We start from the raw sequence: 13,334 nt of genomic DNA, 5'->3' as shown, positions 1-13,334 counted from the left end.
AGGCAATGTACACTGTTGGGCCTTCTCATAAAAACTGACACCCTAAACCCAGCCCCGGCATTGCATACAATCCAGAGCTGCTGACGTAAATGTTTGGGCCCTTTCAAAAGAGAGGATATTTCCAGTCCTTGAAACTTTAAACACAGCCCGTATTTCACTGTCAGAAAGGAGGCAGCAAGTCAAATGAGAATAGGGTGTCTTTTAACCTGTGGGTACACCTGAGACGTCGAGGCCTTCTCTGCTAACTTACTTAGAGCTGAGTAAATGGTTTGCCTCTGGTGTCTGTTTGCAGTTTTATGCAACTTTAACATTGATAAAAAGAAAGAAAATTGCCTTGAAGAACACAAAATGCAGACAAAAATATTTTAATGAACAATGTTCATCTGACTTAAAGAGTCCAAAGATACTTCAAGGGTTATAAACCCAACATCACCCAAGTAAGTTACAAGTCTCTAGATGATGTCCTGTAGTTTGAAGCAGTGAAAGCAGAGACTTTGTGCTTAACAGAGGAAAACCTGTGATGTAGTTATGGAGCACTAAGAATACAGGAAACCTGGTTAGTTTTATTTTCCTCTAAACACATACAGGGCAAAAAAAGCCATTCAAGCCACTATAGTATTACAAAAAGGCATATCAAACCTAATGACAGAGCGCTTAACAGATTGTCACGTTACAAACATACAGTACATTCTCATAGGATTAGCTTATGTCTTATGCTGGGATGTCACAGGAATCCCAACTTCCACAAAAGAATAATAATAATGATAATAATAATAATAATGATTAAAAAAAAGCCTCAAAGTTGCACTTAAGATCGTGTCTAAATGAGTGGGAGAATGGGAGAATAAATCTTTATCTTTAGTATGTAGTAAAAGGAGAAGAAACTGTGAAAAAGCTTTAACTGAGCCACAAAATCTGAACATGTCTTATTTTTATTTTTGCACAAAGCACTCCTCAGCATGTGGTGAAATGTGTTCATAAACTGCACTTCCACAACTGAAGCATGTGACTGGCCTGAAATGGTCAAAAATCTGCATGTCTGTGCCCTAAAGGAGGAAAAGAAGAGTCCTCGGAGAAGGAAAGACAGAGTGAATCATCACATTTAAGAAAGAAAGAAAGACATTGGGCTCGTCTCACTCCTTGCTCCACTCGTCTCTGCCTCTCTGTTTTGCTGGCTCTTGGCTGTGACCCAGAGGAATTCTCTGGTGGCCTCTGTAAATATAACATTTAGAATAACAGCGCCAGAGCCCCCGTGTGTGGACTTAACCCAGTTCCTGGGTCCTCGCTGTGTTGCTTGCGGCTCTAACGGGTAGAAAAACAGGCCTTCGTGTCTGACCTAGGTATGGGACCAGAGATGAATAAGGACTAATTTATAGGGGCCAGGAGATCTGGAGGGTTTCTGTCAAGCCTCTTTCCTACCCACTGGGACACCGAGGAAGGGCAGCACAGCTCGACCTGGTTCAGTGAGGATGCAGGCCTTTTTGGTGCCATCGTCGAGAGGAAATCCAGGCTGCTTAAAGGAAACCGTCTCTGGCTAGAGGGTGACTACTGAGCTAATGTGGTCTTATTTCTCAAGCTGCACTGGTCAAACACAAACCGACAATGCAAAATCCGAGACTTTGTGGCTCAACACCTTCGCAAAATAGCTTTAACATTAAAACCTCCCTCATGACACAGTATCATCGATTCAATTAAAATCACAGAGAAGCGGTCACGGTGGACATTAATGACTTTAGGCACGCTGATGTTTGTGATTGGTTTTTTTTTGGGGGGGGGGGACATTTGAAATCGAACATCCTCTTTGCCGCTGATAGCTGACAGTCACACATTTGACAGTTCAGCTGCTGTTTGTGAACATGAGTGACGGCTCCTGAAACCAAACACACTGACACCGATCTGCAATGTCTCTGACACACAGTTTCCAGAGCTCTATTAACAATGAATGAGAGTGGTGTGATACTTGCATTTAAAGTAAGACACGTGAATAGAATATATCTAATACTCGTGAAGCATACAGATCCCCATTGACTGCTGCCCAGAGAGCGGTGCCAGGGTGACATCGACGAAGCGTCTCTGCGTTCTTATTTCTAGCTTTGCGAGAGACTTATCGATACATACAAGTGTGAACTAACTGCTCATATTCGTAGCATTACGTTTGCATTCTCTTCCGAGTGGACTTACACTTTGAAGAATGCATTTAATGGCCGTCATGCACTACAATTCATATGTGCCAGAACTGGACTTAAATCCTGTACAATTTGTATTAATCATCAAGTATCTATAGTTATAATACATATCTCCACTTTGAAAACAGCACATAGTGTATGTTACATATCTACAGACCTTTGTGTGATGGGTGCAATACTGTGAAGAGAATGACAGACAGCACACCATATACTATGTCACCTATAGTATATCAGTATTGCATATTGTAACTATATTTATACATGTTCATATAAATATAGATATTCTATGTACATATTGATATTTCAACTTTGCATAAAGAATAAAATAAATAATACAAATATAATCAAATCTTACAGTAAGTATGATTTGAGAAAATGCTATATTAGAGCCAAAATAGTCCTAACAGCTGAAATAGTCAACAATTATTATTCATTTTTAAAATAATAATAATAATGATAATGATAATAATGATAATGTGGCCTACAGTCTGGCATGAGCTACACCATGATTACCCTGCACATTTACCATGTGGGACTGCTGGAATGACTAGAAAGGGCGGAATAAGGATAGGAAAAGTCGGGGCTTGTTTCCTTCAGCTCAGTCTATGGGAATTTGTGTGTGTGTGTGTGTTGAAAGGTGTGTGAATATGTGTGTGTTTGTAGTTGTGTGAAGGTGTACACAAGTCTGCAAGTGTGGCTTTTAAATGGTGTAGGAGGTCAAAAGTCCATTTCCTGAGCTTTCACCTCCGGATGTCGGTGGCCTTGGGGTCTTCCTCCTCAGCCACCACTCCAGCTTCCGGACTATGACGGCGGGGTCCCTGGCTGCGGTTACGTGGGTGAGAGCTGAAGCCTGCCTTACCAGCTTTCTCCTTTTCACCTTGCCGCGGCAGGCGAGGGTGCTCCGGTTCAGGCTGTGAAGGCAAGAGGTGGCGACGGTTTTCGACTGGGGTGCTGGCAGGAGAGGGGGCCATTGAGGTGCAGAGGCTCAAGCTGTCGCAGAGGGCCCCCCAGTTCTGTTCACACTGTAGTCGGACACTGCGTGTCAGCGCCTCCTTCACTTCCTCTCCACAACTCAGGAGAATATTCACCAGCTCTACATATGGACTGGGCAGAGAGAGGCACATTAGGTTTGGAAGTACAATATGCGTCTAGCAAATGGATAGACTTCACTGAGATGTATCTTTACAATCAACAGAAGAACAAATAAAAATATCCACGAAATCTTAATTTTTTAAAAAAAGATCTGGGATTAAAGAGAAGGGACGGCTTAGAGAAAATACCGATCTAAACCTGGTCCAGATCAGACCCTTACCCTTTGGGGAACAGATCTTGGAAATGGATCATCTCCACCATGACGGCCACGTTCTCCTTAGCGGCAGAGCACAGGTTGTGTTTGATGTAGCACTCTCTCTGGAGCTGGAACACCATCTCCTTAATGGACACACACTTTCTGCTGATGCAGCTGAACTTGTGTCGCAGACCATGCGCCATACATTTCAAAGCATCCTTGATGAAGGACTTCCCCTATGTACACATAAAGACGGGTTCCCTTTAAGTTCCTAGAAAATCAGCTATAGAGCAAGCTCATGTGGTGTTCCTTCTCTCTTACATGTATATTACTTACACAGATAGCTTTGGCATTTTGTGGGTACCGTACATCTATTTTAGTAGTTTTGGAGTGGATTTTTGGTTGTGTTCTATAAATGGTAACTACACTTTATTCACAAGGAAAATGGACATGTAATTCTGTAATCAGTAGTCAAATACCGCCGTTCTTCTGCTGAAATCTTCTGCCAACAATGTAAGTTCCTAGTATGTGACCCTATAGGCATATTAACACCCCAGTCAAGCCTGGGTTGGCAGGGCTTCAACCTCTGCTATGTATGAAAAGGCAGCTAACTGGGCTTCTAGCCAGCTGGCTCATGACGCTTAGTCCTAACTGTACACACATCACTCCGCTGAAAGGCATGTGAACTTGTCAAGAAAGGGAAAAAGAAATAGATGATTAGTTCAGGGCATGTATGATCGCACTTCTAAAAAGAAAACTGACGATTCAGAAGCAATGGACTAATAAAAAGGAAAGCTGCCTCTTGTTTTACCATTTTCTTTTTTGCAAACAGACAGATTAGTTTAGTACCTGAGAGTCAAATTTGCCAGCGTTGTGCAGGAACGTCATGCAGATTTCCTGTAGCCCTCGTATCTCGCAGGAGTTGTTCTCAAAGCACTCAAACACACCGCAGCCGACATCCCCTGCACTCACCAGGCAGTGCTGAATCTCAGCTGGAAACAGAGAACAGGTTAGAGGAGGGACCTTATCATCTGCTCTCAGCATAGAAAGCACGCAGACCGTTACAAGCGTGCTGGCAACGAAGACCATACAGCTTGGAGGCACAACTCCACTTCAGCACCGATTGCTGCACAAATCATAAAGCTGATGTGGCGTATAACTATTTCCACAGATGCTGTTCGTGTGCGTTCTCTCTAATAGAGAGAGAAAAAATGCAGGGGAGGGTGTGTGCAGGGATGAGAGGAAGTCTTAATTTCCCCAAGCTGAGGGGTTCCTGCAGAGGAACACTTGGTGACAGATATTACTGTGTCATTCTGCACCACAATCCATCTGCACTGCCTAGCATTGAGATAGGATGGTGCATTGCAGATACAGCCTTAACTACTTGTGGAGGAAACACAAGCAGCCATTTCAGTGTCCCCCCTAAATGTGCATCAACAAGTCTTGCACTCTTATATTTGCAAAGCCAATCAAGTGTGCATACTGAAAATGCAACAGCAGTGATGCAAGCACAAAAAAGAGAACTTTTCACATTTACATCAAAGGCTTGTCTCTTTCCCCCTTTCTTTTGTTTTAACTGCAGGCATCAGATACAAGTATCAAAAAAACAAAAAAAAAGGGCAGAATCACATCACAAATCACAGTGGGACCCCTATCAATTTTAGATTAATGTGGCAAATGGCAAGTTACCCCGTGAGGCAACAGAGAATTTACAGTTCAGTCTGGCTCTGACAACCGTTAACTGTTAACTTAAGTAATACATCATTACACAGGTGATACGTTTTGGAGCTGGTAACTGATGGGCGTGAGAACAGTTTTTGTCTCACAGTCGGAGTTGCGCCCCCGTTTGTAAGAAAAGGAGACTCTGTCTCGACCACAGCAAATAAAGGATTAAGTGTGACTTATTAGAAATCCCGCTTGTCAACAAAGAGCCTCTTTTTTTCGTGGTAGTGGTGGTGGTGAGGCTGTGTGTGTGTGTGTGTGTTTGGAGGAGAGAGGGGCGGGGAGCTGCTACGGGGGTTTTGTAGGCACTGAGTTGAACTTTAGTGCGCAGGAAAAGTGAGCCGCTGTCAGCAGTGCTTGTTTTGGCATCACGGGAATGTGCTTGGATCGTACGAGCTTGGCCGCAGCTTGCATTGAATTACACAGTGGTGTTACCAGGGTCTCTGCAGAGAGAGAGAGAGAGACCTGCATTGGAGTTTGTCCCCATTTTTTTTTTCAGCGTGGAGGAAAGATAACAACTAGGCTCTAATATTTTGACACAGGTTCACATGGTCGGTCTCGACCAAGACTTGCGGTCTGTGAGGGTAAAAATCACCCAATATAAAGTGCAAGTTCCAGGGAAAGAGCAGCAGTCCGAGAAGGTGATGGTGGTGGTGGTATTGGTGTTGGGGCTTTGTGTTAATTGGGTGAAGCATACTTCCCCTTTTTTATGGTATTTAATAAGCACTACTGCCTCAGAGGATTGGTTCAGTAAATTAACTCCAGCTTGCCTTCAGCGCAGACCAAGCACCGCACTAGTGCACTCATTACCGCTCTACTAACCTGCACACCTCACCCAGCACTGATATCAGGAGACAGCCTACACAGCGCAGACATACATATTTACATGTATTTTTTTAAGCAGCTAACCACTGAAATAATCAGCTGTGGCACGCGCGCACACATTAACAAGCGCGCACGCACACCTAGATGCGCTGCCGTATACGTTGCCTATTACCTTGCGCCGTTCTATTAATAGTTTACTAACATACTGAATTTCTATCTGAGTATTTACAGAATATCGTCTTTCGCAGGTATCGAAAAACGTCTCTCGAGTGAAACGTCGGGATTTAAGTTAAAATAAATAAATAAAAATAAAACATTTTTTAAAAAAAACCGGATTTGCCAAAACCGACTGAACGTGCCTCCTGCATGGTTTAATTGTGCAGCCACGAGAAACACGTGTCCGGACAAACCTCACGATTCTTACCTTTATTGCCACTCATTTCTTACCTGTGTTCTGCAGGGAGAGGCGTCCTTTCTGGCTCGCAGGTTTCTCCGGGGGGGTGTCATAAATGTCAATATTATCCGTTCCCACTACTTGCTCCAGTACTGACAAAACCAGCAGCAGCAGCACGGCCAGTTTGACAAACATTGCTTCTCCGACAATGAGCTTCTATCCCCACTGCAAAGATCCGGCGAGTGCGAGTGTCTCTGCGTGGGTGAGGGTGCACCTTGGATCGACGGAGCTGCTGCTCGGTGGCTTATGGGGCAGCTGTTGGACTGAATGCAAGAGCTGGAAGTGATGCTGCCTATATTTCTGAGAGCCCCGGGTGTCAATTTGGATGAAGGAGTTAAGCAGGTGTTGTCGGTCGGGGCTTTACAACCAATCAGAGACGCAGAAATCCACGTCCAAGGTTTTAGGGGAGTGTCCAGTGAAAAGTCCCCTTTTTGCCATAAAAACTGGCCCTCTAAGGCAATATTCATGAGTAAGCTGACTTGAATTCTACAATCAGCATACCCCTCAGACATCCAATATCCCAACCAGACGTTTAATAGTCTTTATCTAGTTGATTTGATCTAAGATAAGCTGCAGTTCCTGCTTTTTATTGCAGCAATGAAAAGTAAACAGAAAGTCATGCCATGGAAACACTTACATAGGATACACAGAGCAGTGGGAGATTCAAGACGCATTACGCTTACCAATATGCTGGAAAATGTAACATGTGTAATGTCCAAACACTCTGCAATAAAAAAGCAATCTGATGTCAGTGGATCTGCAGCTTACTACTCATTATTCCAAGGCAGCTTTTAAATTAAGCGCAGTGTCGACAACATGTGTGAGAACACTGCTTCCACAGAAGGTGAGTGCAAAGTTTGCTGTGACAGAAACACTTAATGAAATTTAACTGCCTGGCAATTGCACACCAGCCTATTAATAATATACACTGATTTTAAGGTCAGATTATAATAACTTTTATGACTGACTGCTGACTGCTATAAATAGAATTCCTTAACTTTTTTTTATGGGGAACTACATACAGAGAGCTCTGTTACACAATTCCCAGTTTAGTCTGTGACAATGAGTTCCTACTCACTACTACAGGGAGTGATCTAAGAATAGAGGACAAACACTGGCAAGGTTGCGCATTTGGAGACGCTTGAGGAATCTTTTTCAAGAGCAACACTTGAGGATGCCATGTGGAATGACTGCAAGCTCACTGCAGAAGGAACATTAAGTCTCCATATTCTGAATTTTTCCAGTGACCTAATGGCGTTGCTGCTTTTCAGGTAAAGCCCTCTATAGGAATCGGTAGAGTGATGCAAGCATGGGTGCATGGCTTGGGATGCCAGAGGGCTGCTACATGTGGAAAAAAGAAATGGCAAGGACAGCAGGAAATGACCATCAAGGTGCAGCATGTGGGAAATGCACTTATATCTGAAGCCTCCAGGGGGCCCACTGATACTAATTGTCTGTTCCTTTTCATTTTTAATTACAGCACAGCACTAGGGCGACCATTCTGTAATGAACCCAGCTGTCTACACTCACACACAGGAGGATGAACGCACTCACGTCCACAACCTGAGCAACTCTCCTCTTTGCCTAACGTGCAAGGAAAGGAGACCTCCTCAAACCACAGGCATTGGTTGACTATTAAAACCCAGAGGTGTGTAACAAACTACGTTGGGGGTGGAAGGGTGGGTGGTAACGGCCCATCTACAACCAGAACCCAAGATAAATACATTACGCCACTGCTCAGATGCCCCATAAACTATTGGAAGTTGTGTGCGTATGTGTGCATGTGTGTGGGAGAGTGAAGGACAGACAGAGGAAGAGACAGACAAGCAGGCATCTGATTGTGGCAGCCCAAATTTCATAGATCTGTGACTTTGAAATCTGTTTATCATAACATTTAATTTATTTTCAGGGAAAGAAAAAATCATTTTCCTGGGAAGCTCTGGCTCTGACTGTTGGAAAAAACTAAAAGGAAAAAAGGAAACTAAAAGAAAAAAAGAACCTAGGCTATATTTAGACCATCAATGAAATTAGCCTAGAGTGGGAACTGGACTCCCGCTTTAACCTAAACCAAAATGATGATCACTTATAGCTCTAAATATAGATGATTATTGTCTCGAGACTGCAGTATCTATCGTTTTAATTGAGGTTTTTAGTCAGTGGAATGAGTTTTGGAGAAGTCACCACAGCTGAGAAATGGGAGGTATTTTGGCTAGGAGATGATGCAGCACAGAAAACCTCAGCATTTCAATATTCCCATTATATTCCTCTGGTGGATGTGGTAGACTTTTTTTTCTGCCATGAATTTATGACAATCTTGCCCAACTCTGTCTTCTCTACTTGTCCTAATACTCGATTTTTTTTGAATATGCTATTAATATTAAATTCAAACACACAGCTATATAGAATGTACAGTGATACATAGTGTCAGGAATTGGCTTAAGCTTGATGTGCACGGAATGGAAATTGCAACGCTCCAGTATTTTAAAAGTCCAGCCGACTTCCATCACGTCCACGCAGGAGGGTGTATAGCGCGCAGTGGCACGTGTCCGGAGACGAGCTTGATCCGTTTCCAGTTGTGTCTGTACCACAAAGTGAAGTCTCCTGCTCAATTCATGTCTGTTAAAAACTGCCCACGCTGTCCACACACCCTCGATTTGGCCCAATCAGGGCACTGAAGTGGACCACAGGCTCGTAATAGCGTGTGCGTCACCGCTGCCTACTGACGCTGCATTCAGGCCGTATGGGAAAAATAACCCCTGGAGAGTTTAGGCACAAAAACCTAACGACCTTTCTGCTGTGATCATTGGCATTTTAACAGCCGCAGTCACTTTCAGCAAAAGTGTCACTCGTGGCACGTGCACTTGCTTCTTTCTGCAGCTTTTTCACAGGAATACCTGAGTCCTCAGCGAGTCAGTGCACATCAGCAGTTTGCAAACTTCTTCTGGCATGCCTCGCTTTGGAAGCAGAAACAACTTCACTTCGTTCACCATTCACCACATTAAAAAAAATCAGTCGTTAAGAATAAAAAAAAGGATCAAAGTTGAATAAAGTGAAATATTTAGGTAAATACAATAGCATCAACATTTGTTTCGCTTAGTTTCACTGTGTACACCCCATTTACAGTGGCTCTATGTGGAGCCTAGTTGGGCCTGTCATACAGTTTCAGAAACACAGGTTTACCAGACAACAGAGAAATCACCAGCTGATGGACACCTAGACATGTAAATTTTTTTCATTTATTTCTTTTACCTACAAGATAAATGCAGTTGATGCTAATATCGCAACTCAAGAGCTGGTTCACAGGTTTTGTGGCATTTTCGTCCTTTTCATATAATTGTGCATCCCAGTATTTACAGATAAGATAAGATAAGACTTTATTGATCCCACGACAGGGAAATTTTTGCATTACCTCAGCTCAGGTACAGATATCTGAAGGAAATACAAAAATACAAATAAGTACAACCAATGAAAAAAAAAGTTACTTGGTGAATGGTGGAGAGACGAGGACCTCTATCGCATAATGCGTATGTAATGTTTTACTTGAATGCAACACAAAACACCAAGCATTGGCACAGAGAGCCAGAACATTCAGCGGTTTGACAAACCAAATGAATGACATGACTTAAAATGTTGTGCACAAGGTTAAAGATAATCTTATGCTGTGATCAGACATTGTCCAGCTGCAGTATAGTTTCAAAACACAGCTGCAAATTTGACTGAAAAATCTCACATAAACTTCCATTTAGTGACTAATCTGCACCTTTAGTCCAATCACTTTGTCAGTAGCAGGTTAAGTTTACTGCTTGGTACCCACTACAGAGGTTAACATACTATGTTTTAAGTAATGTCTTCCCATCTATAAAGTCTACAGTGCTGATTTGAGCTATTTTCACATTTTGGGGATGTGACAGTGATGCGGCGCATCAGCCTCCAAGCACTTGTCATTTACAACTTGACTGCACACTTGTATATCTACATGCATGCATGCAGAGCAGTGACGGTGTGTGGATGAGAGACATCTAAAGTGTGAGCATCATTGTGGTCTGGTTCACGTGGCAGCTAAAGCTGTTATTTTTACTTTTTAACTGTGTTTTGTTTTCGGTGTATTAAGAATATTTTTCATGTTTACATTGCACAAAGGCATTGTCTTCTTGCGGTGACAGCGTCCAGAAAAGAGACAAGTGTGCTTTGACAGCCGTAACGTTCATTCACTGTGACTGCTGTACTGTAAACATACAGAAAGCGGACATGTGTTCTGAGTTGGGACCCCTGGGGCCCTGGCAAGTGACCGACCAATGAAACCACAACAGAGAGGCCAAGCTGGGGTGTGTGTGCAAGTGTGTGCGCATTTGTGTGTGAATTAGGGGGACGCTTCACTGCGAGAGAGGCTTCTGTGACAGCAATTAATGTTACTAGTTTACAGACTCTTTACGGTGCTTTACGGGAAGCATGTGTGTGTAATTTGGTTACAAGTTCAGGCTTTGTTGTGGAAAAGTGCCGGACAATAACTCCTGAGTGACCCCACCGAGGATTGATTCGAAACCTTACGGTATCCTGTGCTGTCAAAACAGTAACTTAAAAAAAAAAAAAGTCACCTCAGGTGATATTATTTCTGAACGTGCAACTTGTGTCTTTTTTTTCTTTTTAATCTACACGTAAAGTGCAGTTTTATGCTGACAAAACGAGGTTCCCCCGAGGGCGTAATACAAGACTATCTCACTGTTTTTCTTTCTTTGTGCTAAGTACAGACATGTGCACAAGTGGTGCCAGTCTTCTCAAATAACTCCCAGCAAGAGAGATAAAAAGTAAACTATGCCTTTAAAACCAAAATATATGCTAATAAAACTGTTATATAACAGTTTTTAATACTGAGTTAGTCGCTTGTGCAAACCAACCCAACCAGTGAGCCACTGGAACGGTGTGATGACATATGACCTCTATATCACTGACATAATTCTACTCAAGCATACCACGTCTTTACTTGCTACGTTGTCTCAGGGCTGTTAAATAAAGCCACAAAAAAACCTTAATAAAAACGATGCTGTAAAAAAAAAAATCTAAGCAGTAAATCAAAGCAGAATTTTAAACTTTGCTGTGTAAACATAACTCAGAAACTCTCTCAGAATAGAAAGCGCACGAGAAAGCAGGAGTGCTGGGCTGTGAGAAGAAGAAGCTGTGAAATATCACATACCAAAGTCTTCGAGGAACCTGAATATGATATCTTAGTTTCTAAATCTGGCTCAGTTTATGGCTGTGTGCATTTGTGTGTGTGTGTGTGTGTGTGTGTGCGCGAGAGAGAGATGAGATGCTGCCTCCTCTCCTTGCATCTCCCAAACCCTGACCACTTTCAAAACTTATTTTATAAGACCATTCCGAATTTAGCGGGACGACAGTGCAGTTTTTTTCTTTAACCATGAGATCATTTAGGTGTGTTTAGATTAAACTTTTTTTGTGAGTGTGCATAAAAAATCGCAGTATTTCAGCAGCAAGCTGCAAAGCCTTTCCCGGTCTCTTGGTGTGTTAACTCACCTGACTCGTGAAAAGAGAGGTTTTACTGGCCCAGCTCAGCAGGCCAGCTCTGGGCTCTGACTCCAAGTGGTGTGAAAGCACCACATCGCAGACCATCACTTAACTTGCCTCAAACAATGTGCTATTATAGAGTTTGCTCTGTATGGGTTATATTGCTACAGTGCTGGCAGATTACAAAGTGCCCCGTCTCATTACTGTCCATATAAGCCCACAGGCCTCGCCAGCACAAAGGAGTTATTGAGTGATAAGGGGAAAGAGATGGACTGTAGCTGCCTGTGAGAGCCCTCACCTTGGCTGCTCTAACCTCGATTAGGTCAGAGGTGATGTCATCATGGCTAGAGACACAGGTGGGCATGCTGGGACAAAACGAGAGCAGCTGGGACACAAAGGCCCCGTTTAATGAGAGTGAGACATGAGGCCAGAGTGGACTCCGTGGGTGGCACATAGTGTCATAGCTGCTGAAAAGACTGGTGAGCAATTAATCATCTGATTCAAGAATTGGGCAAAGTGCTTATTATGTAAGGTCAGCTTTGACATCATTGTCGAAGCAGAGGAAGTCTTTCTGGGTTACACTTCTGTTTGATTGCACTGATCGCCCAAAATGTCCTTGATCCCATAATATTGGAGGGATGCTATATTTATTTGGTTGTTCAGGTCCAACAATTGTGCAACATAATATGACACACTTACCCCTCATTAGAAATGAAGGGTCCTTTGTGGCAGCCTGACAATCATTAAAACTTCTCCTCTGGCTTGGCTTGTTTACTCTCTGGTAATTACAAGGTGATTGTGTAGCCTGTGACCCATATTCAGAGTCAGGTCAGCCAAGACATGGGGGATATTCAGAGAAGTGCACGTAGAGAAAGAGTGTTAGAGTGGATAGTCATTTGGTGCTGCCTCATTAGACTGTGTTAGAAGACAAGCTGGCTCACAGTATTCTTGCATTGGAACAATACCTCTTTCCACCGTAAGACTAAAATGCTGGTCCTGGCATATAAATGTGTTTGAGAGGGCATATGGCAACCTCATTTATCAATTTATTCACTTGCTGGTAATATGGAAGCTACGTGAATGAGCTGACTGTGTGACGTATGCATATATATTTGACTTAATTTAGTTTCTGAAGGATTTTTCAACCACACAGCTTCTTCCGTGTCATTCATTTCAACTGTCACCACATCTCCTGGCAGCACGCCTACCATGACAGAAAGCAGTGACTGATCACTGCCCTTTAATAAAAATGTGCACGCAAAAAAATACACACACAAACCTACACGAACATACACTTCTTGCAGTCCGTGATCCTGTGGCATATCTTGCTTCGGTACAA

The 13,334-nt window shown here is 42.9% G+C and overlaps 1 protein-coding gene across 1 annotated transcript; it reads right to left on the bottom strand.

Annotated features, from left to right (window-relative positions):
• Positions 1-349: 349 nt before the first annotated feature.
• stc2a (stanniocalcin 2a) lies at positions 350-6,829 on the bottom strand. The gene is made up of 4 exons (XM_084942214.1): positions 6,469-6,829; positions 4,324-4,466; positions 3,499-3,710; positions 350-3,290 (listed from the first exon to the last, which is right to left on the bottom strand). The coding sequence occupies exons 1-4, from the start codon at positions 6,608-6,610 to the stop codon at positions 2,927-2,929; spliced, it is 861 nt and encodes a 286-aa protein (XP_084798340.1). The 5' UTR covers positions 6,611-6,829; the 3' UTR covers positions 350-2,926.
• Positions 6,830-13,334: the final 6,505 nt, after the last annotated feature.

The sequence above is a fragment of the Perissodus microlepis genome, chromosome 2 (genome assembly GCF_051167445.1).
Source record: "Perissodus microlepis isolate ML-2025 ecotype Zambia chromosome 2, ASM5116744v1, whole genome shotgun sequence".
Classification (NCBI taxonomy): Eukaryota; Metazoa; Chordata; class Actinopteri; order Cichliformes; family Cichlidae; genus Perissodus; species Perissodus microlepis.
Note: the sequence above shows the minus strand (reverse complement) of the source record. Positions and strands in the feature narration are given on the sequence as shown.